We start from the raw sequence: 16,320 nt of genomic DNA, 5'->3' as shown, positions 1-16,320 counted from the left end.
CAGTGACATCGCTATCTAGAAAAAGCATGAACCTCCAGAACTCTGCGCAATCATTGTTGTCTCCGCTATGGTTAGCAAAGCTCAGCAGGTGCTAAACAGTAAAAAATCTCTTCAAAAAATACCGTGATCAGTATGCTACCCCAGACATACATATCTGAGGAGCTGCATACTTGAAAGTAGATGAACAGCAGGTACTCAGCTTCAGATATTCCATCAATATCGTTCACAGGTGGCCAGCGCATGATACATCATAAAAACAGAACAAAGATGCATATAACACAGTATATAAACAAAATGATACACATATATATATTAGAACAATGTCTAGACCATGCGTGAATTCTCCAAGTCATATTCAGTTTATGATTAATGCTCATTATGCGTACGTGACATTATATCGGTATATATGTCGATATCTCCATTAAAATCATCTACCAAATCTTACAAATGATACAAATATGGACTAAGTCTGTTTATCATATGTTACCTTATCGAAAAGGAACAGAAAGGGGAAAAGGGGGGATGGGGGAGGGGGGGAATAGGAAAGCAATTGAGGAGGGATACACAAGAGCTGCAAGTGAAGCAAATTGCATGGTACAACATAGGATGACCGTATTAGAGAAAGGGTTTGAAACTGATCATGTCATTCATGCCTGGATAGACCGTGGCTCGTAACTTATGTATCCATTGCGTTTCACGCTGGAGTACTTTTTTATCAAAATCGCCCCCACGGGGGTCTGCGTAGACAATGTCAAGAGCTGCAAATTTAAACATCACGGGTTCATACATATGCTTGAAGGCTATGTGATAACCCATTGTGGTGTTTAAAAGACCATTTGTAGCATAGTATACGTGGTCTTTAATTCTTCTCCAGAAGGGCCTAATGGTTTTGCCCACATAGAAGGCTCCACATGGACAAAAGATGATGTAAATAACTCCTTGAGTTTGACATGTGATGTGGTGCCGTAGGACGTGTGTGTATCCATTTGGGAGAGGAACCGAAGGTCCTGTCAGTAGCAAATCGCAAAAGTCGCATTTGCCACATTTAAAGAGGCCGACAGGGGATTCTGTTGCACCAGTGGCTTTGCAATAGTGACTTCGTACTAGACGGTCTTTTATGGATCTTGCTCGCCGAAAAGTAATCTCGGGGCGGGATCCTATATACTTACTGATGGTGGGATCAGTAGTTAGAATGTGCCAATGTTTTTGGATAGTTGAACGTATGGTTTGATGTAGGTCAGAATAGGTTGTGATGAACCTAACTACCTCTGAATTAGTTTGATTTGGTTCCGGAAACAGCAGGGCGTTTCTCGGTTTGGTTATAGCTTTTTTTAAAAGCTTTTTTGAGAGTGGTTTTGGTGTATCCTCTCGCTAAGAGACGCTGATAAAGAAGGTCTGCTTCATATTTGAAGTCAGCATCCGTTGAGCAGTTGCGTTTTAAACGTATGTACTGACTAAACGGAATACTCTGGACTAGAGGGCGTGGGTGCGCACTCCGCGCGTGTAGTATTGTGTTCCCCGCTGTGGGTTTTCGAAACAGTGATGTATTTATTTGGCCCTCCTGATTAATTTTGATAGTAATGTCTAGATATGTAATTGTAGAAGGGCTGAACTGCATGGTGAATTTCAGGTTGTAGTCATTCTGACTTAGAACAACCATAAATTCCTCTAGTGCTGCTGGTGGTCCCGCCCATAGTAACAAGATGTCATCTGTGTAGCAGAACCACCGCAGCACATAGGCAAAAAGATTTGAGTGTCTATCATTGGCAAATAGGTCCCGCTCCCACCCCCCCAGGTACAGGTTCGCATAGGAGGGTGCACAACATGTGCCCATAGCGACCCCCTGTACCTGGAGGAAGTGGGAGCCATTGATTTTGATAAAAAAAGTACTCCAGTGTGAAACGCAATGGATACATAAGTTACGAGCCACGGTCTATCCAGGCATGAATGACATGATCAGTTTCAAACCCTTTCTCTAATACGGTCATCCTATGTTGTACCATGCGATTTGCTTCACTTGCAGCTCTTGTGTATCCCTCCTCAATTGCTTTCCTATTTCCCCCCCATCCCTCCTTTTCCGCTTTCTGTTCCTTTTTGATAAGGTAACATATGTTAAACAGACTTAGTCCGTATTTGTATCATTTGTAAGATTTGGTAGATGATTTGAGTGGAGATATCGACATATATACCGATATAATGTCATGTACGCATAATGAGCATTAATCATAAACTGAATGTGATTTGGAGAATTCACGCATGGTCTAGACATTGTTCTAATATATATGTGTATCATTTTGTTTATATACTGTGTTATATGCATCTTTGTTCTGTTTTTATGATGTATCATGCGCTGGCCACCTGTGAGCGATATTGATGGAATATCTGAAGCTGAGTACCTGCTGTTCATCTACTTTCAAGTATGCAGCTCCTCAGATATGTATGTCTGGGGTAGCATACTGATCACAGTATTTTTTAAAGAGATTTTTTACTGTTTAGCACCTGCTGAGCTTTGCTAATCACAGCTGAGACAACAATGATTGCGCAGAGTTCTGGAGGTTCATGCGTTTTCTAGATAGCCATGTCACTGCAACACTGGCAATCCGTCTATTTCAATACAGATCAAAAGTCTAGTAATGGACAGAGGCACTATCCTACAATGCCCACAATGCACTAAGAGCCGGCGTATGTGCGAGGTCTTCTCGCTCAGACGCTGTACTCGTTCAGCTCTCTTCACAGATACGATTTTTTTTTTTTTTTTCGGGATATCTTCCTGCATATGTGCAGAAAGCTTTGTTGCTGTTGGCCAACAATCCCCATAATTCAATCTGCTATCCTGGAATCACATGATGCTAGTTCTCAGGATCAGCTGTGACTGATTAAGGATATAAATATCTGTCAGCTGCTGCTAGTCCTGTGTGCAGTGTATTGCTGTCTCCTAGGGGCATGCTGGATTATTTGTATCCTGAATGTAAGTACTTAGCCATATACTATCACTGGGCCCTTGCTGCATCAAATGCCCTATATGCTATCACCATTGCTGCAGTAAAATTTCTACATGAGATTACTATATTTAGCTTAATCTGTCATTATATGCTTATAGATGCAGTGATGGGATTGTATTGAGCCTTCAGCATTGCTGATACTAAATCCAGGATCTAAGTGGTGAATCCGGTGTTGGCCCTCCTCCCTCTAATGGCTGCTCCCTTAATTAGGAATATTGTTTACATGCCCCTGCTGAGATATTTAGCTATATCTAATATAGTAAGTCTCATTCTTTAACAAACCTATAAAGTTTTCTCTGCCCAAATGCATATTCTTGCTGATTAACGCTGGTTACATTTGCTTTCATTTCAGCTTTCTTACTGCTGATTGAACTTTCTCATGCTACCGTGACTTGCGTAATTTTGCATTCCAATTTAAGGCACCGGCTTAGTGTTCTTTCCTATGCTCGCAGTTGCTTAGCGCATGACTTTTATTATTAACAGTTTGTTTATGTGTTAGTTGTGTGTGTCTAATGACATTATATCTCATTCTAGATAGACATATTTCCTTCTCTGTCTCATCTGTTAACCTTGGCCGTGTCCTGAGGAAGCCTAACGGTGAAATGCGTAGACATACAAGGGCTCACTGCACAATAATCATAGATGCTATATGTTACAATTGTCATAGTTTTTTAGATATTGTATTTTTCAATAAATGTATATTTTTTATACTGCTATATCTTCTCCACTGGTTCTTAGCCTAAAAAGTCCACCTCCCTGGTAATACTCAGTACTACCTTATTTTGTATCCTCAATGTATTTTATTAGGGGAATTGAAATTGGATAGGTTTTAAGGTATTAAGTGACGCTCACTTGATTAAATAGCGATACTCTTCAGGGACACAATACTATATACAGCCCGTAAATACACTTCTCCTTCTGCCTCCAGCACAATCTTGCTTGTAGAACAACAACTCCCAGGACCAGCTGGCACTGTATGGATGGTCTGATATCAATCAGTCCTATAGCAAATGTCCTTTGCATGCAGGGACTGTGGGCCACTTCGGTAGCAAAAAGAAGTCCCAGTGCTCAGCTGTCATACTCCTGTGGCTACTGATCCCAGCACCACCTCTTCAGTCACTGCCAGTCTGCCTGGCTGCAGCTGCCCCTTTCACTAGGCCTCCTGGCTAAAACTCAACAGTCCTTCCAGACTCACTCTGCATCCATCCCAGACTGCTTGCATCCAGTCCTCTCAGGCATGCCTCTCAGTCCTCTGACTGTACACTCACCGGCCCTCATGGCTTTCTTCTTCCCTGGAGATTTGCCTGGCAGTGTTCTCCTGCTGTCCTCAACTTTGCTTCCTTGTCACCTCTGTGTGTGTCATGAAGATTGTCCCTTCTGCACCCGAACCCAGGCCCAAGGTCACCTCCCCCTCAAGAGACACTCCATCTCCATCTTCCACCCAAACTCCACTGCGCTCAGCTGGGCTGACCCTGTATTTGAGGGGGCCTGCCCCCTGCCAACCAATCTGTTGGGGATTAGTCAGGGCCCTCAGAATACTCCAGGCAGCTCCTCCTCACATCCACTCACATCCTTCCAGAATCTTCTCCAAGTTGCTAGAAGTAGGGGGAGACCTCAAAGATGCTGCCTGTGAGTCATACCAGCCTCCTGGAGTCACTCAAACCCTGACCCAGAAAAACCCACAGGCTTGGCTGCTAGCCAAGCCTGACAATTTACCTACACTGCACAGAGAGAAAAAAAACTCTCTCTCACTAACTAACTAGAGGGTGCTACACTTAGTTTAGCTTTACTAAAAGTGCTGTGACCTTTCGGCAGCTTTGAACCTAATTTAAAGTGAAACTTTACCCATAACAACTTGATAAAAAATAATATTCTTTAGCAAGGAACATACATTCCACATTAATAACTATGCTACCAAGCTTAATGTGTGCTGCAAATTACCTCCAGCAGTGTTTCTTTTTGCTGGAGGCATGGGCGTCCGCAGAACTTTTTTCAGGGGGAGGGGCATCATTTTATATTACCCATGCTCCACCCCTTTTTGACAATGTCATGAAGGGGAGGGGCTTAGTCATTATCACATAAAACGCAGGCATGTGCCCATCAATTGCAGTCTCATTGTGCCCATCAAATATGGCCGGTACAGTACGTGTGTGTGTATATATAGGGGGTGGATTGTAATAATATATACAAGAAGGTAGGTGTGTGTGTGTATATAGCTGTATACTGGACAGATGATGTATATCTGCACAGTGATGATGGAGGAAGGTCTCTATATACAGGAAGGAAAGTGGGTATATACAGCTATCTGTATGTACCCACCTTCCTTCCTGTATATAGAGACCTTCCTCCATCATCATTGTGCAGATATACATCATCTGTCCTGTATACAGCTATATATACAGGACAGATGATGTATTTCTGCAGTCAGTGATGGAGGAATACAGGAAGGAAGATGGGTTTAGATAGCTGTAGACAGGACAGATGATATGATCTTTCCTATACAGTATCTAGCACCCTCCTTCACTGATCATACCCCCCCATACACAAACAGCCTCCTCCCTTCACTTGTACTCACAGCCCTCACTTGTAAGGTGGTCTTCCTTCTCCCAAGTCCTGTTTCCACACGTCCCTGTGAAAATACAACAAGCAGCAAAGCAAACACGAAGGGCGCACATACAGGCAGCAGCCATAAGCCATAGGTGGCAGTAAAGAGCTCTGTAAGCTCAGTGACACTGATCTGAATCAACTGTGGAGCCAACTCGTACAAACCCAGAGAGCCAGCACACCTACAGGTGCGGCCAAGGCAGACCCTTGCCAATTCCAGGGGGGGGGTCACTCGCCCCCCCCCCCCCCTTGCCCCTACCCGTGGACGCCCATGGCTGGAGGCTGCCATTTTGCTGAAGCCCAAAGCCCCGGTCTATGCAAACTCAGCAGTGCCTAAAAATGGATAGCAACTGAGCATTTGCAGAGACAGTATATTATTGGATTTTAAACAGTATAGGCACTTCTTTTTAATGTTTTACATGGCTTTACCTGCAAAAGGAGCCAACCTGAAGTAATCTAGCAGGACTTAATTTTCTGACTAAAGCTCCACTTTAAGGTGTCTGTGTATTTTATTAATTTATGAAAATACTAGGTAATGCACATGCTGTGAATGTTGTGACATTCCCGGGTTTCTTAGCTCAGTGATACAGAAACAGTTTTCAGGGCTTTCCATACTTGCCAACAGTCCCGATTTTTCCAGGGAAAATCCCGATTTTGGGATCCTCGTCCCGATCAGAGCTCATCCCGACTAATTTCCTGGGATTTTGCTTTGTCCTGGGAAAATCGGGAATATTTTAGGAAAAAATGGCCAGCGGGCTACAAAAAGATGGCTGCCATCACGAGGATTATTTCCCCTTGTGTTCAGTGGAGAGGGGAGGGGCAGCCAATCAGCTTCTCCCCTCTCCACTGAACAAACACATGAGAAAGCCGGGAACTGTAGCTGCTGGGGGACACAGATCGCTCTGTAAGGAGGGCTCCGCTGCTGCTGCCAGGGACACTGAAGTAAGGAGGGCTCTGTTGCTTGGTGACACAGATCGCTCTGTAAGCAGGGCTCCGCTGCGGCCAGCTGCTGGGGACACTGAAGTAAGGAGGGCTCTGTTACTGAGGGACACAGATCGGTAAGGAGGGCTCTGCTGCTGGGGGACACATGATGTAAAGGAGGGCTCCGCTGCCAGGAAGCCATTATTTCACTTCTCCTGAGCGCCTTCTGCACAAAACAGCTGCTGGAAGCACTTTCTATACACGTTACCAGCAGTTGCAGTAACCAATACAAATTTTGACCAACATTGCTTAACATCGCCTGTACAACCTGTCTCCACTGATTGGTACTACGCAGTACCAGGCCTCTCATCACAGAACTTTAGGGACTCTTCCCTTACTAGCGATGTAGAGGGGCTCATTCGCTAAGGCTTGAGAGGCAGAGACATTTAAAGAGACCTCCACTTCAGAGATATCTGATACAACTTGTGACTCCCCTTGAGTACTGCCAAATGCATGTGTCATACTTATCCTCTCGTTTTCAGTAACACCGAACTCTTCCAAATCATTATCAAGTACACTATCATTCTGACTCTCAACATTACTCATCTGTTGGGCTGTGGACAAAACCTCTGCCATGCATGCGCCCTTATCCGGTCCTTATGACTGGAGGGGGTTAACTTCCACATCAGCCAATGCACCCTCAACTGCTGGTGGCTTTGTAGACTCTCCATTTGCCACAGCAGCTGTCATGTCCACCCCTTTGTAAGGCATAGACACTTTGGCACAGGGAAGCACTCTCAATATTTGGCAAACTTCCCATTCCGTGTGTAGCACCCTCTACTTGGGTAGGTGCTTGTTGTGGAAATTTTTATTAATGTATGTTGTCAGATGTCCCCCAGTGTCAGTTTTGCTGTAATACGCTCATGTCAGGGTATTCGCACATACAGACATTGGTGGAAGACCATTGGCTGCGTAAACCTTCCTGTGGACACGGCAGATTTGCTTTCTCTTTTAAGGATGTTTGTTTATGCCTCACCAAGGGACTGGCCACTCCATGGCGACCACATTTAAACTCCTCAGTAAGCAGATCTGCGTACATGGGAACCATAGCACAACCATACAAAATTATGGTCTACTGAGCCATGATAGGGTATGCCTCGCGTCATGGGTAGCCGTGGAAATTTGCACATGATCGTGTTCAGAGCCATGTGCTTGCCGCATGGCTCTGCACACCACCATCTGCACACGTCCCTACTGCATTTCTATTTGAATATATACATGTATGTGATTGGTTCTTTTGAATGAATACAAGTGTCTGATTGGCTGATTCTGAACCTACCACCTTCTTTTGTTATCCATGTTTTTAGTATAAATAAAAGGAGCCTGGCTATTCTCTTGAGGATTCGGCTGAGCTCAACGTGATACCAGCATCTCTGTTTGTGTTACTGAGATATACAAAGCACACTTTCCCAGCATTATATGAGAGAGCTGTATTTGTACTTTCCCAGACAGTTTTGGCGGGCCAAAAAGCAAGCCAACAGATCTTCCTAATTCAGCGGACCTCGAGGGGGAAGAGACATCTAGAACCAGACCAGCAAAGGCCAGCCTATGGTAAGACAACCATACTTCAAGTTTTTTGAACATTTTGCTGTTCTTAATTCTCTGCCGCTGTATGGGTAAGATCTGCCAGGCAAAGAACCTTATGTTTTTTCTGTTGACTTTCCAACTCTCAGAACAAAGTTATGTGTAATATGTTTGTGATGTATATGAGAAATAGAAATGGATGAATTGTGATTTTTACCTTTTGTATGGGACCAAGACACATGTCCCCATAAGTGTAAAAATATTTTTAAGTAAAGAGTTTGGTTTTAAGTTGAAAATGCCTGCCGCATATTAAAGCGGCCATGCATTGTTGGGACGTCACCTACAATAGGAGCTGTTTCTTGAATGGGCTACACCCTGTGGATGGTCTCAGGTTTCTAGGTAATTGCATGGGGAACTGTTGGCTACTCCCTGTGGATAATAGCATGGGGGAAGAGCTCTTTTTGTTTTGAGATGAAAAGATCATGCATGCAAGCATCACTGCTGAAATGTCTTGTTCCTATGGGTTGCTGATGGCAGAATAAGTGTATGAACTTTGTTTGGAAACGAGTGTATGTTTGAGCCGTGTTATTGTGTTTTATGTAACGTTGTTGTGTGCCAAGGTCCCTAGTGGTATGTAGCCTAAAATGTTTGTAAGTGTTCATTTGGTCACAAATGCGTAATTTTGTGGGGAGAAGTTTATGTTTCTAGTGAAGAAATCCTTGATCAACAACTACATTTCATGTGTTAATGGCACCATTTTGTTGTGGCCTGGCTTTCATTTTGTCTGCCCTTTTCTTTTGTTGTTGTCACCATGCGGTCCTTTTGTTGTCGGCCATTTTGAGAGGCGCAGTTTAAGGATTTTGTGCTATTTGGCCTGTGGGTCATCCCAGAGTGGAAGCTGCTCCAATTCGGTCTGGGCATCTTGTCTCTGGGCACCATTCCCTTTTGAGTGAATTTAATTGGCTGTTTATGTACTTTTTACATACTTTTCAGTGAAACTGTTGCGTTTTTTATGTATTGAATTTTGTTTTTTTTTTATGAAATCTCTACTTTGCACTGAATTTACTAGCTTTAACTGAGTTTTTGCACTTTTAGTGGTGTGTGTGTGTTATTTTTATTTTCAATTGTTTATAGCCTGCAGTAGAAAAGATAGAAAAGAAAGACTTTGGTTGAACTCCTTGAGCCATCTTTTTGCAGGAGTTTTTGTTGCGCTGTTGTGTGGTATTTCGGTCTCAAAACTTGTGGTTTGACTGCCCAGGGGATATTTGAGTCAAGGGGGATTCCCTCCCATTTGCAATATGGGGGTTTGTTCCATCCTTTCCTGGACAAAAGTTTTTTAAATTGTTGAAGTATATATGATGTTAGCCATAGATTTTTTTTAATGTCTTGGTAGACATAATATGAAGCTATTCAAGGCTTTCCCTTCCCCTCCCTCTTCCTGTTCAGGTGTGCAACAGGAAGTTGGTGGAAGGAGCTTGCGGTCTTTTGACTTGTGTTTGGAAGGACAAAATCATTTTGATTTTTACATTTAAATAAGGTTTATACTGTAATACAGTTTTGGGTAGAGAGCAAACAGAGGCATCCAAATTATTATTGTAACATCTAGGTACAGAGAGAAGCCATAAGATTGTTTTGAATAGTGGAGGATTTTCATGGTGTTTTGTAGTTGTCAGACAAACCCGTTTAGAAGGCTGTATATCGTGAGACCGGTCGGGCTGTGTATGATAATCGGAATTCCAGTGCGCGATAGTATTAGCCTAAACGCGAGTAGTAGGCTAGCAGCCCCGCTCAGGCCTTGTACAATAATCAGGAAGCGGGGGTCAGTTATAGTGATAAAGGCGCAAACAATAACCGCTCCGAAAGTAAAGTGCAGGGTTCTCTGGATGCAGAGTTCACCAGAAAAGCGATTCAAATCATCATGGGCAATAGGTCGTCCATGCACCCCAGTCAGACAGCTGCGCAATACATGAAATCTGAGTATGGGGCTAAAGCCATTAGATACTTAATGCCGTGTACACACGGGCGGACTCTTCGACAGGCCTGGTCCGACAGACTTTTGACAGACTTCCAATGGACTTTTTAACGAACGGACTTGCCTACACATGATCACACCAAAGTCTGACAGATTCGTACGAGATGACGTACAGCGGACTAAAATAAGGAAGTTGATAGCCAGTAGCCAATAGCTGCCCTAGCGTCGGTTTTTGTCCAGCAGACTAGCATACAGACGAGCGGATTTCTGGGTCTGGCAGAGTTACGATGTAAAGATTTGAAGCATGTTCCAAATCTAAAGTCTGTCAGATTTTCGACTGGAAAAGTCCGCTGAAGGTCCGATGAAGCCCACACACGTTCAGATTGTCCTCCGGACTCGGTCCGTCGGACCAGTCCGGTCAAAGTCCGCCCGTGTGTACGCGGCTTTAAAGTTTGGCAGATATGGTCAGAGGGTACAGTAAGGTGTATTCCTTTGCAAGGTACTTTTGATGTCTGGATGCCTGATGTCTGGAGATACGAGACCCTCAGAATAAAAATACCTTGTAGTTCAGCTGTGGCTTCAGAAATCTTTAATGAGTGAGTTGATGGATGTGTAGTACACGTTTGTGTGTTTTAAAAATTCTCATGCCTGTTTTTGGACTTTGTGTGCGCAGGTCCATGCAAAGATTTCGAAATGCTCTTGTGTTTTTCCCATTGTATTTTTTTCTATCGCTAAAAGAGTGAAGGTAGCATTCCATCTGGTTGTTTTGTTTTTTCATTTTTGTTTTGGTAACTATGAAATATCTCCCCCACATTTGTATCTAAATGTTTGTCTCATGTTTTTTGTTCTTCTCATTGTTTGCATGTAGTAACAAGAGTATGTTTGAACCTACCGCGACAGCCCTCTTACGTGTCGCAGGTGTTGTATTTTAGTATAAACGTGAAATTAAGGGTTACAGAGGGTTTAGTTATTGTCGGTTTTGAGGAATGTCAATGACAATTTACCAATGTACACAAATGTATTGTTTATCATTCTTTGCAGGTTAAATATGAAGGATAGAGTAATAACTTTTGTTTATAAGTATCTTTTCAGGTCCAAGGAGTTTCTGAAAATGTGTGTACATAGAAAGTAGGTGTATGTAGATGTAGCTGTACACATGTATAAATACACCCCTAAGTGTTCCATAGGCTGTTTCACTGTTTTAATTGTTTTTTATTCTGCACCACTCTAAACCCTGCGTGTCTTCCTCCAGTTTGTAATGAGGAGGAAAAGGGGGGGTTGATGGTGGTGAGTGACAATTTTCAAACCAGTAATACTAAGCGCTCTAATTCTAGCCAAGTTTGTGACCTAGTAGGAATGACAGGTTCCACTTCTTTCTTCCTTTGATGGAATTTGAATCAACAGCCTGGTGAAGAACGCTCCCATATGAACCTTTTTGTCAACAGTTCCAGGTATTACACCGCAGATGGTAAGAAGGTCCCACATATCTGGGTTATTGCCATATGCAAAAACCAGAGTTGTACTTTCCTCAGTAGCTGTCACCTACATTCTCAGCTGATGAGGTGGGTGCAGTCACTGTAACATGAACTTCAAAAGGTCCACCACAGGGTTCAGGAGTCCCTCCTGGACCCTGACGCAAAAAACAGTTTACATTCTTTCTAACCAGGTGACTGGGTCATTGTAAATAAGCTTGAGGGACGAGCCCAGGCCAGCCACTGCAAGAAGCTGCTCAACTACACCAAAGGAAGGAGTATCTTTGTTTATTTATATTTATTAAGTGTATTTTTCAACTAACTAAGAAAGTGAACAGGACACATGGTTGGGTCTACTCTGAGTCTCCACCAAGCTCTAGTGCCCCAGCGATGATGGCGGTACATGTTATATGTGATGTTCATATTGGTATGAGGAGTTTTGACAAACTAGTCCAAACAGACACTTGTCAATAGAACTTAACAATACATTTCTAGACGGTAAAATGAATTATAATTTTAACAATAGCTCTGGTTCTTGCCAGCTTTGGTATCAGGACAACTAGGTAGCCCACAAGTGTGCTTCAACTTTAATTTGGTATTAATGTGGATCTACAGCTTATAAGGTAATTCCCCTAATGCAAGAGGTTCATGTGTGCTGGTGAAACTCGTCTGAGCATCTTATGTCGCGGCCGATCGTGAGGATCTGATGGCGCGAGAGAAGGTAAGAATGACAGGGACAGCTAGAGGGAAATTGTTCACCAATCTCGACCAGGTCTGGGCATGGTTTCCTGCTTGTACAAGGTGGGGGCTTGAGCTTTTGAAACGATTGAACAATTTCTCATCCATTGAGGATGGGATGTTTCATGTAACTGTTGAAGCTACAAGGAAATTCCCACAGTCCAAGGGGGTTCTGGGAATTCATAGGTAAAGATTGTTATACCTGGATCAGGGATACTAGTGACAAAGTTCAGGCCCATATGGATAAGGTTTAGATCCCTGCAAGGCAAAGCCAGAGCTATAGCTAGTGAAGGTTGAAGCCTTTTTAAGGGTCTGGGAATCTTTGGGGATTTCTTTTTTTTTTTTTTTTTTTTTATTTTGCAGCGGATCATAGTTGAAGGAATTAGGGGTATAATATACTCCAAGTTATTTTTGTTTCTATTCCTTCTATATGCCGTGATGAGGTGCTACTGTTGCCTGATTGGACGTGTGAACAGAGCCTGAGCAGATAACGAAGCCCTGATGCCCAACCCAAGTACAAGACACAGAGGATCCCAGACCGACCGGCCTTCATGTCCTCTAAGTCATCCCTCCTGAAGAATGGAGTCTACATGTCAAGCCATGTTTTCCTTTTTATGGACTGTAAGGACTGATTCATTTCCAGGTGTAAGAAGATCAATATTCAACAAGGGACACATGGGAGCATATGACAACGAGGAGGAGCTGTTGTGGAAATTTTTATTATTGTATGTTGTCAGATGTCCCCCAGTGTCAGTTTTGTTGTAATATGCTCATGTGAAGGTATTCGCACATACAGACGTTGGTGGAAGACCATTGGCTGCGGAAACCTTCCCGTGGACACGGCAGATCTGCTTTCTCTTTTAAGGATGTTTGTTTATGCCTCACCAAGGGACTGGCCACTCCATGGCGACCACAATTAAACTCCTAAGTAAGCAGATCTGCGTACATGGGAACCATAGCACAACCATACAAAATTATTGCCCACTGAGCCATGATAGAGTATGGCTTGCGTCATTGGTAGCAGTGGAAATGTGCACACGATTGTGTCCAGAGCCATGTGCTTGCCGCATGGCTCTGCACACCACCATCTGCACACGTCACTACTGCATTACTATTTGAATATATACTGTACATGTGTGTGATTGGTTCTTTTGAATGAATACAAGTGTCTGATTGGCTGATTCTGAAGCCACCACCTTCTGTTTGTTATCCATGTTTTTAGTATAAATAAAAGGAGCCTGGCTATTCTCTTGAGGATTTGGCTGAGCTCAACGTGATACCAGCATCTCTGTTTGTGTTACTGAGAGACATACAAAGCACACTTTCCCAGCATTATATGAGAGAGCTGTATTTGTGCTTTTAAGTGCAAATAAATGATTTGCTTATAGGGAGAAGCTTAAATTTGCTTATAGGGAGAAGCTAGTACTGCCGGGCAGGTCTTCAAGAGGGAACCACCGGAGTGTGCAGCCATGAGGGCTGGTGAGTGACATGCGCCATCGGGAGGACTGGCGAGGCATGCCAGAAAGGACTGAGAGGAAACAGTCAGAGCTGGATGTGGAGCCAGTGAGAATTGCAATTTCATGAGCAGTGAAGTTGGGCAGCTGCAGCCAGGAGGGCTGGCAGGGCCTGAAGAGGGATTGCTGAAAGCAGTAGTCCACCATAGGACCACTAGCATTAAAACACTTCCTAGTTATATTTTTGCTACATCAAAGGGACCTACGGTCCCTGCCTTTAAATGGTAATTTGTAGGGCCTGACTGAGTCAGTGTTAGGCCTAACCATGTGCTAGCTGTGCCTGGAAGTGAAGTGTTGTGCAGGAGAGAAAGAGATGGAGAGAAATAGTCTGCAAGCAAGTGTTGTGCTGGAGGAGACTGGAGTTGTAAAGTGTATATAGTGTCTCAACTGATTGAAGATTTAATCAGCCAATTCTTCGTTCTATTGGACTTCCCATATATTCCTATTCCTATCCCTATCCAAGTTCAAATCCCTTAATAAAATACCAAAACAAACATCTGGACTGCTCATTGTCTCTAAGGTGATTGGGAAGTGAATGCCGGGCTGGGCAGGGTAACAGGTGGGCCACAACTTTCAGCAGCCCCTACGGGGGTACCGCTAAATGTGAAACTCCCTTCATAGGCATTCTGCAGCACACTTCCTTCTGCCCAGGGAAGCACATACAAAAAAAAGGCACTCATCATGTCATCATTCCTGATTTTTACAAGCTGTCTTAGCACATTATTATACATGATTTGTATAGCACCAACAGTTTTCACAGCGCTTCACAATATAAAGGGAGACAATACAGTGACAATACAATTCAATACAAGAGGGTTAGGAAGGCCCTGCTCCTGTGAGCTTACCATCTAATAGGGAGGGGCTGTTAGAACAAAAAGTAATGACTGAGAGGGATGAACTGATGGGAGAGATAGATGATTCGGTTATTAGATGAAGGCAGGATAGGCTTTCCTAAAGAGATCTTCAGGGATCGTCTAAAAGTGGACAGAGTAGGAGATAGCCGGACAGATTGGGGTAGTAAGTTCCAGAGGATGAGAGAGGCTCAGGAGAAGTCCTGGTGATGAACATGGGAGGGGGAGACAAGGGAGCTAAAGAGCAGGAGGTCTTGGGAGGGAGGAGAGGATATTTGGAGACAAGATTGGTGACGTAGCTCGAAACAGAGTTGTAAATGACTGTGTATGTTATTGTTAGTGTTGCAATGGGAAGCCAGTGGAGGGATTGACAGAGAGGGGTGGCGGACACTGAATGGTTGGTAAGGTGGGCGAGCCTGGCAGCAGCATTCCTAATAGACTGAAGAGGGGATAGCCTGCGGAGAGGTAGGCCAATGAGAAGGGAGTTACAATAGTCAAGGCAAGGGATAAGAAGGGAGTGAATACGTTGTTCAGTGATTTCAACGGTTAAAAAGGGGCTGTTGGAGATGTTACGGAGGTGAAGTCTACAAGATTTGGACAGCGATTGGATTTGTTGCTGAAAGGACAGGTCAGAGTCCAGGATTACACCTAGCACCCTGGGATGAGGGCAGGTCTGGTGGTTGTATTATTGATTTTGATGGAGAATTCTGGGGAGGGGGCATGGGCAGGAGGAAATATTATGAGCTCAGTTTTAGAAAGATTGAGTTTGAGGAAGTGATGTGACATCCATGCTGATATGTTAGAAATGTGAGAGGAGACTGAAGGAGTCAGGTGAGGAGTAGAGAGATAGATTTGTGTGTCATCAGCATAGCGATGGTACTGGAAGCCTTGGTAGTTTATCAAGTGACCAAGGGGGGAGGTGTAGATGGAGAAGAGGAGGGGTTTGAGGACAGAACCTTGGGGGACCCCTACAGAAAGAGGAAGTAGAGAGGAGGAGATAGATTTATAGGTAACGCTGAGGGAGCACTGTGATAGGTAAAAGGAAAGAAAATCGCTTGATTCCCCCATCAACACAGTCAGTGTTGATGGGGGAATCCCTTCTGTGGAGCTCCTGACATGGAGGGGGGAAGCGTGGAGCTGTCCCTGCCAGGAGAACACACAGTGATTATTGCTAGCGGCCATAATCGCATGAAAAATCTGACAGGCTGGCTGTCCCCAAGTTGATCGATCGATCAACTTGGGTACAATTATCCTGCCCATACATGGTTTGAATCTCGGTCAGTCCTTGTCGAACCGACTAAGATACGAACCATCTATGGGCAGCTAAAGTATGTGTAGCGTTAACCCTGCAGGAGATGCTGGTGATGATGGGTCCTCTGTTCCGTAACTACTGTTAAAACCTCTCTGCAGGGCTGGTGCAAGGATTTTTGACACCCTAGGCGAAATCTCATTTTGCCGCCCCCATTGGCTTCACCCCTGACCCCACCCCCTTTGTCCTGCCCATGTGACAGGAGGTGACGCTATACAAGAAGCATCGGCTTTGCTTCCTCTAGCGCAGGCTCGAGTTCTGTGCCTCTAGTTACACTACTGGTCGGATGGAGCAGCTGCCTGAGACTGAGTTAGTTACATGCTGCAGCCTGCAGAGCATGCAGACGCGGAGCG

The 16,320-nt window shown here is 44.0% G+C and overlaps 1 protein-coding gene across 1 annotated transcript in view; it reads left to right on the top strand.

Annotated features, from left to right (window-relative positions):
- Positions 1–2,840: 2,840 nt before the first annotated feature.
- RDH13 (retinol dehydrogenase 13) overlaps positions 2,841–16,320 on the top strand; it is a 125,095-nt gene continuing 111,615 nt past the window's right edge. The window contains exons 1-2 of the mRNA XM_073627663.1: positions 2,841–2,968; positions 8,036–8,138. Coding sequence (XP_073483764.1) covers positions 2,944–2,968; positions 8,036–8,138 — 128 coding nt within the window. The 5' untranslated portion in view covers positions 2,841–2,943. The remainder of the gene's footprint in view (positions 2,969–8,035; positions 8,139–16,320) is intronic.

This window comes from Aquarana catesbeiana, linkage group LG04 (genome assembly GCF_042186555.1).
Source record: "Aquarana catesbeiana isolate 2022-GZ linkage group LG04, ASM4218655v1, whole genome shotgun sequence".
In the NCBI taxonomy this organism is placed as follows: domain Eukaryota; kingdom Metazoa; phylum Chordata; class Amphibia; order Anura; family Ranidae; genus Aquarana; species Aquarana catesbeiana.
The sequence above is the reverse complement of the archived record's forward strand: the minus strand, read 5'-3'. Positions and strand labels throughout refer to the sequence as shown.